Genomic DNA, 10,267 nt, shown 5'->3' with positions numbered 1-10,267 from the left:
CATATGCATGTGCGCGCGCGGGCGCACTTTGCTTGCGCCGATGGACTGGACTGCCAATTATTGCAGCTAGCGCGCGGCGTTCACCTGCACGTAAGTTCGGCCGGGTCATTGTTGTTTACTTTATCGGGCAAAATTTGCTGCGTACGTAGGTGTGTAGTGTTACTGTTACTGTTACCGGCCGTGAGGAAGTAGCATGCGTGGCGTGGGACTAGCTAGTATAGCATTTATGCCGGTGCTCTCACTAGCCTCGAGGCCATCAATCCGGTCGGTTTTGTCAAGATATTAGTGGCCACTGTCCTGTCCCGGTCGAGATTGATTTTTATTCTCCTCGATGTATGATGTTTGGCAGGGTAACATGCATGGAGTCTCCCGCGCGCACACTAGTCTCTCTCTATATATACCCATACCGCCACACATCGTTCACTCCAATTACTACTGTAGATCAAATTCCAATGGCCACCACCACCAGGCGCACGCTGATGATGATGATGATGATCATTGTGCTTGGAATGGCGACGGCCACCACAGCAAGCACCAGCCGCGGTATGCCCAGCTGGGTGATGCCGGAAGACGGACCTCTGCTCCTGACGGCGTCCCCACCGGTGGATGCTGTGGTTGCCAAAGATGGTAGCGGGGATCATGACACCATCAGTGCGGCTGTGGCGGCAGCACCGCCAGGGGAGGCTAGGTACATCATCTACATCAAGGAAGGATTGTACCAGGAGAAGGTTGAAGTGCTCCACCGGAGCAATGTGATGCTCATCGGAGATGGCGCTGCTCGAACAGTGATTACCGGCAACGAAAGCAATCGAACTCTAGGCACCCCATGCACGGCCACAGTCAGTAAGTACCCGGCCCTCGCCCTCGCCCTCGCCCTGCTTAATTTTCACCCTGTTTTCTTTCTTCTTCTTTTTTGTTAGTATGATTTTTTTTCAAACCAGGCTATACCCCCTTTTCATTGCAAATGAACGGAAATACAGAGTTCAGAAACATGTCAGGAGGAGGGAAAGAGGTAAAGCGAGTCCGGGCACTGCCAGGAAACCCACTACATTCGCCCGCCATCGAAACGAATGTCATGGGGCGAAAACCTAGACAACACCGAATATCCACAGCAAACACCTATAAGTTTTTAACTACAGACAGAGACATGAGACATCCACAAAAGAACCAAAACGCCACCGCATGATCGTAAGGTCGCCCAGCTCCAGCCAACGAGGTTTTGCAGCCCTTCAATCTCCTCCGATTGGCACCCTCGCCGCGTTGCACATCTCCATCATACGCATCGTGCTCGACCTAATCATCTCAGCACCGTTTCGCAGTTCCTTGGCGCCCTCCTCCTCCTGCAGCCCTGTCCAGTACAGTAGGAAAGAACACATGGAGAAAACAATCTCAAAAGGCGTTTTGATAAGCTTCTTTTCGAACGTAGCTCGGTTTCGAGCTAGCCAAATGGCCCAGCAAGCAGCAGCCAAGCCCACCGTATAGTACTTTTGTCCATCAGGGAGAAAAGTGTGGCACCAAGCAAAATATTGCCAGTAGCTATTCGGGCACATCTCAGTACCCAGAACTATCCCAACGCATCTCCAGATCACTTTAGCAACAGGGCAAGTAAAAAACAGATGTTGGGAGGTTTCCAACTCATTACAGAAAGAACATGTGGGATTCCCAGTCCATTTCCTCGTTCTCATAACTTGTCTAGTGAGCACTGCGTCCTGGGACAGTTGCCACATGAAGATTTTGATTTTGAGAGGGATCTTAGCTCTCCAAATCCATCTATAATGGCAACCACTAAGAGGGTTTTCAAGCCATTTATACACAGATTTAGTGGAAAATTTGCCATTGCTATTAAGCCCCCAGTAGACCCGGTCCCCACCCTGACTCAGCTGGATATTATTGATCGTTTTGTTTATTTCCTCCCATTGACGGGATAATTCAGGAGTGAGTCTCCTTCTAAAGAAAGAGTGGACGTCCACAGACTTGAAATTAGCAATAGTGCAATCCTGATTATTGCAGATCTCAAACAGCGAAGGGTAGAGGGTCTGAAAAGGACTCAACCCGTTTATGGAATCTTTCCAGACTCTAACAAGGTCATCAGATTCCAAATGGATCTTTCTACCTACCAAATAGATATCTTTGACTTTAAGCAGGGCTTTCCAACAGGGGGAATCAAAAAATCTGGGCTTAACCGACGCCACAGATTTATTAGTCAGGTAGCGCGCCCGAACAATATCTTGCCACATACCCGTTTGGTTCTCTAGTTTCCACCACCATTTGACCATCAAACTAACATTCTGCTTGTGTAAATCCTTCACGCCCAGGCCACCCTTATCTCTGGATCTGCAGATCCTATCCCATCTAACCAGATGGTACCTCCTCTTCTTATTGCAGCCTTGCCAGAAAAACTTCCTTCTGTGTTTGTCTAAGCGCTCGATGAAAGTTTTATTCATGAGCCACATAGACATATGATATAAGGATAGTTGGGTGACTACCGAGTCTAGTAAGGTCAGCCTCCCCCCCATCGAAGCTGCATTGCCTATCCAAGCTTCAAATTTTTTCAGATATTTAGTAACAATGAATTCCCAATCTGAATTTCTAAGGTTGGTATAGCTGACAGGCATCCCTAGATATTTAATGGGAAAACTGCCCACTTCGCAACGAAATAAGTTTGCATACATATTCACCACATTATCATCGCCTCCCACCGTGAGGATCTCACTTTTCTGGAAGTTCACCTTAAGACCAGACATCAATTCAAATATATGGAGAAGCATTTTCAGGTTAATAGCTTTGTCAATGTCATGCTCCAGGCATATGATGGTATCGTCCGCATACTGAAGAACTGCTACTCCATTAGGAATTAGATCAGCGGCCAGCCCCACTATCAGGCCACTCTTTTGGGCATTTGTAATCATTTTAGCTAAACAGTCCACAGCCAAATTGAACAAGAAAGGGGAATGGGGATCACCTTGTCGGACCCCTTTCGCACTTTGAAATTAAGGGCCAACTTGGTTATTCAGTTTAATGCTCACAGTCCCATTGTGCAGGATACTTCTAATCCACCCGCACCATTTTTCGTTAAAGCCTCGGAGCCTATGACACTCAAGAATAAAATCCCAGTTGACTTTGTCGTAATCCTTCTCAAAATCAAGTTTCAGAATCACACCCACTCTCTTTTTCACATGAGTATAGTTAAGGATTTCATGCAGAGACATCACACCATCCATGATGTTCCTTTTTTTCACGAAAGCGTTCTGGGCCCTATTTATGAGCTTATCAGCATATTTTTCAACTCGCCTATCTAGGACCTTAGTGATAAGTTTGTACGGACATCTCAGGAGGCAAATCGGCCGGAACTGTTGAATCTTGTCCGCGCCCGCAGATTTGGGGAGAAGAGTAATCACTCCATAATTGAGGCGCTGTACGTCCAATCCCCCTTTATGAAAGTGTTCAAACAGGAGCATAATATCACCCTTCACGATATCCCAACACACCTGATAGAATTCCACAGGAACGTTGTCCGGCCCGGGCGCTCTATTATGTGCCATAGCAAACAGAGCTTCCTTAACTTCAGTCTCCGTAAAGGCCCGACACAAATCAGCATTATTCTCCTCATTAAGTTTTTCATTAGTGGTCCAAGTGTCAGGATCCATATGGAACTCATTGCCGGGTGCAGGTCCGAAAAGGTTTTTGTAGTACTCTGTTGCATGAGCAATCAGATTACTAGTCCCTTCTATTTCCACATCCCCAGCTTTCAGGGAATGGATCGTGTTTTTCCTTTTACGCCCGTTCGCAATCTTATGATAGTAGTCAGTATTGAGATCCCCTTTCAGCAGCCATCTTTCATGAGATTGCTGCAACCAAAAGATCTCTTCGTTCACCAAAAGCTCATGCAGTTCCATACTAATATCCACTTTGGTGCTGTACATTTCAGGGGACAGGGGGTCATTTTCTTCCAATTCTTCCAACAAGGCTAACTCCAACCTGAGCTCTTCTTTCCTTCTCTTGTCATGACCATACTTATTGGATCCCCACCCTTTAAAGTAATTCTTAAACCTCTTAAGTTTGATATTTAGGATATCAATAGGGTCCGAGGAGTGCACTTTCCTCGACCAGATCCTACTCACAGTAGGAAGGAATTTTTTATCTTTAATCCAAGATAGGTTGAAACGAAACTCACGAGGCTTAGGAGCTTCACGCCCCTCTTCTCCATCAGAGAGAAGTAAAGGATTATGGTCTGAGATTTCCCGAACCAACTTCCTAACAGATGCCATAGGAAACAGATCCTCCCAACCTTCAGACATCAAAATATGGTCCAGTTTTTCCAGGGTAGGGTGGGCTTGGTTATTAGACCAAGTATATTTCCCCCCACTGATATAAATCTCTCTCAGGGCCAAGGCATTGATAATGGAATTGAAGATGTCAGTAGCTCTATTATTCTGCATCTTTTTATTTTTCTCATCACCATGGCGCAAGACATTGAAATCACCCCCTACAATATAAGGCACAGTCATGCTACTACAACTAGCAGCCAGCTCTATTAAAAATTCCTCTTTAAACTCCTCATGGGCTGCCCCATAGACCACCAGCAGGCCCCAATCAGCTTTTTTCTTCTTATCGTGCAGGTTTAACTGCAAAACATATTTCCTTTTTGTACAGGAAATGATTTCCATAGTATCTTGCCTCACTCCTCCTAAGATGCCACCAGACTTCCCCACAGATGGAATCCATTCCCAATGGAATAGACCAAAAGGGTCAATTCTCCTAATGCATTTAGGAGTACAATTTTTCTTCATAGTTTCTTGCAAACCAATAAAATCCAGAGAATGATCACTAATCATGTCTGAGAGGCAGGTGGCCATTCCTTTCTTGCCTACCCCTCTACAGTTCCAAATGAGCCCTCTCATTTGGAACGATTTTTGTGGAAATAAGATCTAGTAGTCCTGCCAGGAGGCAATGCAGTACTACAGCACACATCTTCAGAGGATACTGCCTTATTCTGGCTCCTAGTCACAGGTCTAGAGAGCTTAACGGCAGATTTATTTTTATGTCTTCTATCCTTCAGTTTACCAGAAGCTTTTTGTTCAAAAATAGTTTCGTCTTGGTCAAGCCAAGTCAAGTTAACAGGAACAGATTTTCCTAGTCCATTGGTGACTAAAATATCATCCTCAATATCAGTATTACTGTCCCCAATGTTCTTTTTACTATCTAGATTTTCTTTCACCCTATCCAGCTCTCTAAGAACATTTACACAGGTAAAATCATTATCAGGTATTTTGACCCCCATACAAGTGGCTCTATACATTAATTTTTTATCAGAAAGAGCATCGAAAGAATTATTGCAAGGTATACTGATGTTACCTTCCAGGTTCTTCTTTTGAACCAGGTTAATGGCTTTAGCTTCAATATGCTCCTGTCCCCCTGCGTGTTACGCTTGCTGAATCTTAGTGCCACTTCAGGCGCAAGGGGAGGTGTGAGAATGATCTCATCGCTGTGATCAGAAGGAGGAAGCTGTACCATATAGTCACTTGAGGTCTTCAGATCTGGGTATACATCACCATCCACCTCCACAACCTGAGGAGAGTTAGCCCCAGTAACATCAAAAGACAGTGAATGACGAGTTGTGGGTATATCATTTACCTGCACATCTTTAGGCTCAATTTCATGTTTCAGCGGGGCCATATGTATAATCCAACGTGAGGTATCCAGAGTTGTTCCTCCTCTAGCCATCTCATGTTCTTTTGCCAGTGTTTCAATAATCAAAGATGTATCGTTTTCACTATCAGATGAATCTGAGGGGTCATGGTCTTGTGGTGACAGACGACAGGTCTTGCCCCCACGAGCACCAGCACCATCTCTGCTACTCTCAGGGAAATCAGCTTGCTTTTCCTCTTTTTCCTGATCAGCTCGTTTACGTTTAGGAGTCTGATCAGGTTTAGCAGGTGCATCTTTCACTTCCACACCCTTAGGGTCTTTGATCACAGGATTCCTGACAAGAACTTCTTCCACCTCATAGGTAAACTTATAGAAACGCCCCCCCAGGACACCTTCTGCCGTAGCAGGCAGCTGATCAACAGAGCAACATCCAATTTTGGCTCTAACAGACGAGGAACGATTTATAGTAGACATATCTACCTCAAGAGTAATGCCCACTAATCCACCCACATAGGCCACAGTCCTATCACATCTCTTGTTCGGAGGGATCTTCCCAATTCGAACCCAAGCAATTTCCAACAGGCCCTCAGATTCAATATCTTCAGACCAAGGAGAAAACTTAACTGAAACTCCACACTGCTTCAGTCTCACATTTTTCACAAACAAAGCACGATCCACTTCCCTAGGATTAGGCATCCTCATCACAAATTTTTGAGGTGCAAAAAACCTAGCAGAACATCTCCAACCCTGTCCCACATAGATGCTTAATTCATGTTCTATATCTTTGGTCGGAGCAGCCCCCTCAGTGATAGTAACAATCACGTTAAAGATCCTCTCCCTAGCTTGCCTATCAATGCTAAAATCAGGAATATAGAAGAATCCCTGCCCCTTGCTTTGGAACGCACACATCATAGGAAAACACTCCCACGGCAGGAACTCAGCACAAACCACATACAAATGACCTTTCTTCTTACATCTATCACACACAGCTTGCGGGCATCTAGCGGTAACATGACCAGTCAGATTACAGATCTGACATGGTTCAGGGCGAGGAGCAATATTACCAGGGTATATAGGAGGATCATAATGTTAGTGTGATTTTTGTTGTAGGCGTTCCCTCTTTTTTATCTTGTACTAGTACCTTTGTTCATTCTCTTTTTATAAGACGTTTTAGACATCCACTTGTTATAAAAACAAACGGAGGGAGTAGTATATATCTGTAAATTTCACATGCACTTGTTCTGCATAGTTCGAAAATAATTTCACCAGCGCATGAGTGAATGCATGCTTGAGGTAACTAAATGGCGCGCTGCTGCATGCAGGCGCACAACGGGAAGGCATCATCATTCGAGACGTGACCATACAGAACACAGCGGGGCCGGAGGCAAAACAAGCCGTGGCCCTTCTGTCCAACTCCAACAAATCCGTATTTTACCGCTGCCAGATCCTGGGTTTCCAGGACACCTTGCTAGCCGAGAACTTTCTGCAATTTTACAAGGAATGTGAAATCGCGGGGACGGTGGACTTCATCTGGGGGGCTGCAACCGCAGTGTTCCAAGATTGTGCCCTTCTCGCGCGCCGCCCGGGCATCATGCAGCAGAATGTGTTGACTGGCCAGGGACGCAACGGAGCCGACAGTGCCTCGGGGTTCACGTTTCAGGGATGCAACGTGACGACGCGCGAGGACCTCCGCGGCGTCGAGACGTATCTCGGGCGCCCATGGCAGCCGTATGCCCGGGTAATCTTCATCCACTGCTACATGGACGCCATAGTGCACCCCTTAGGGTGGTTGTCCTGGGACAATAAGAAGATTAACGTCACTACTACCACGCGCACTGTCTTCTTCGCTGAGTTCGAGAACCAGGGTCCTGGAGCCGACGTGCGCGGGCGCGTCAACTGGGCTGGCTTCCACAACATAAAAAAGGCGTCCAAGGCGGCCAAGTTTACTGTGAACAACTTCATCGATGGCCGCGCCTGGCTGCCGGAGACCGGCGTCCCGTACAAGGGGGGGGCTCTGATGATATATATAAGTCCCCTAAATCCTGTTATGTATGTGCTCTCTATCCTAGCAATCGGAGTACGTACGATTTATAGATCGATCGGGTCAAGAGATCCACCCGCGATCCTATCCTACCGTATGTATACCAGGATCATGAGGACGCGTGACGTCCTGCTGTGTGTGGAAGGAGAACCACCATATATATATATATATATATATATATATATATATATATATATATATATTCTAAGTGTGGGTGTGTCTCTCTGATCCTCAACACATACGGATCCTGTAATAATATATTTGCGCGTGGTGTGTTCTGTTTGTATCCCTCCTCTCCAGCTCTATAATTTCTGCTCATCATTGAAAGTGATCTATACTACTATTATCTATATCTTCTATACTTATACTTATATTATTACTACTAGCACAAGGCCCGTGTGTTGCACCGGGGCATATACATTTTAGTGGTTTGACATTATGTTATAGCACCATGCGTTACACCGAATACAAAATAAATAAACGCGTGGTTAGAAACCTGAAAAATATTTTACCAATCAAACAACTTCTATTATTTGGTGGTTCAAATGAATAGTGTCAAAGATACACATCAACATTGTCAACTAATAGAATTTGCAAATAATGCCAGCTCAGTGGTCATGTGGCATGCTCCCAATTGCAACAGAGAAGATTCTATGTTAGCTTGTTACACGAAATTTACATTTTTTTTCTAGAAGAACTATTGCCTATAAATAAATTAAATAATAATGATAAACTTTAGCACAATGCAATTGTTCATATTTTTTAATTTAAGATGAAGGACATGAAAGAGAAAACGATGACCATACTAAGGCTACAGGGAAAGGCATACAAAGCATATCATACAGTTATATATAACACCACGCCTTTAGACATTTCCAAATATACAAAACATAAGGTACTGAATTCTTTTACATAGACTGATATGACTCAAAAATACAATGGTCGATGAGAGGACAAAAAAGGCACAGGATTTTCTTTTGTACATCAATGCGAACTAAAAATAATAAGAATTGTAATTAAAAAAAAGCAACCAAAAACACTGTTAAGAGCATTTGACTTGCACTCTGACTCAATGTTTTGCTGGCACATTTCCTCATGAACAAATTTGCTTTACTAACCCTCCTATAAACTTTCAGCTGGGTGTCGGTGCCACTGAACTACCCGCTCAATTGTAGGCACAACTCCAACCAGCTCCATTCTAGGAATAGATGGATTTGTAGTTTTCGACTCCTACTTCAAAAAAGTTTGTTGGGCCTCTACTTTGAGTTAGAACCTTTCTTTCTTGATCCCCATGATTTTTTCTTTTGTTTCTGGACTTGAGCTCAAGATTTGTTATTTGTGTTGTCCTTATGCAGGATATGGCACATCATCATCACCGATGCAGTGGAGAATGGGTTCATCGTGCTAGGCAAGGTGCATGTTGGTATGCTTTATATCCGGCCTTGGCGTCTTCTGCTGGCCCCACTGCCATGTGCTATTCAGCATCGACTACAAAACTGGTATATATAGTGAGCACCTCTAGCTCCTCCTCTTAGTCTGCTCCTCGCCTCCAGTTGCTATGAGCTCGCGGCCATCAAACCACGGCTATGGTAGTTGCTCTGGGTTCATGGCCATGTCTTACTTATGCAATCTAGCCCATGTGTGTGTGTTGTGCTCATGTGAGCTATCTTGCCAAGTGTATGTGTGTTCCACATATTATAAGATCAGTTGTGTGTGTTGTGCTCATGTGAGCTATCTTGCCAAGTGTATGTGTGTTCCACATATTATAAGACCAGTTGTGTGTGTTGTCTGCTTGGGCAGTGTAGATACTCTGATTTATGTGGTTTTGGCAACAGCTGGGCTGTGCTTTGTGCTTATCCTATTAAGTAGATGGGTGGTTAATTACTTGCGACATGTTCCCCTTCGGCTGGATCTTGTGTGTGTCCTTGTTTTTCTGAAATGGAATAGTGCTTGTCCTGTTGCTGGAAACTTTTTTTCGTAAGAGAAATGTCAATGCCTACATACCTGGCGTTGATAGTGGCTTTACTCATTAGCATTATAGATTGGCTCTGTGTTTTTTATTTGCCATGACATTCTTATTTTCTGGCATAAGCATGTTGTCATGTATGACTTGTCCATACTTTTTCGGTCATTATAAAAGGGCACACTCACATTCTTGGAGTTTTTTCTGTTTATTTGACCTTTCACTGAGTAAGATTGAGCCACTTTTAGTGCATTCTTACTTTTTTGGTAATCGTGCTATAATCTGCTGGTGTTCAACCATCAATAATATTGATCGTTAATGCAAAAATTAACTGCTAATCACGTTTCTCACAATTTAATTTTTGCTGGATTGCCTTTGCAGAGGCGTGTTGTGTTTGAAGAGTTGCAAGCTGCAAACTTGGAATTGACAACATTGTGTGACTCACTCTCGAGGACCGCTTGAATGAGGAGAAGGCAAGCTGGTCAGAACTCCAACAACACTGTTATGTTTTTGATGTGATACGGACTTGTCAATATTCTAACTTTTTTCCTCTGTGCTGCGATGGGTGTGCAGTTGGTCAGGAACACATCATTGGTGTACCTCAACAAGGTCAC

General features: G+C 44.3%; 1 protein-coding gene across 1 annotated transcript; it reads left to right on the top strand.

The window, feature by feature from the left end:
• Positions 1-453: 453 nt before the first annotated feature.
• LOC125553495 (pectinesterase-like) lies at positions 454-7,957 on the top strand. The gene is made up of 2 exons (XM_048717268.1): positions 454-843; positions 6,972-7,957. Exons 1-2 carry the CDS (start codon positions 480-482, stop codon positions 7,916-7,918), a joined length of 1,311 nt encoding a protein of 436 aa, XP_048573225.1. The 5' UTR covers positions 454-479; the 3' UTR covers positions 7,919-7,957.
• Positions 7,958-10,267: the final 2,310 nt, after the last annotated feature.

This window comes from Triticum urartu, chromosome 4 (genome assembly GCF_003073215.2).
Source record: "Triticum urartu cultivar G1812 chromosome 4, Tu2.1, whole genome shotgun sequence".
Lineage (NCBI taxonomy): Eukaryota > Viridiplantae > Streptophyta > Magnoliopsida > Poales > Poaceae > Triticum > Triticum urartu.
The sequence above is the reverse complement of the archived record's forward strand: the minus strand, read 5'-3'. Positions and strand labels throughout refer to the sequence as shown.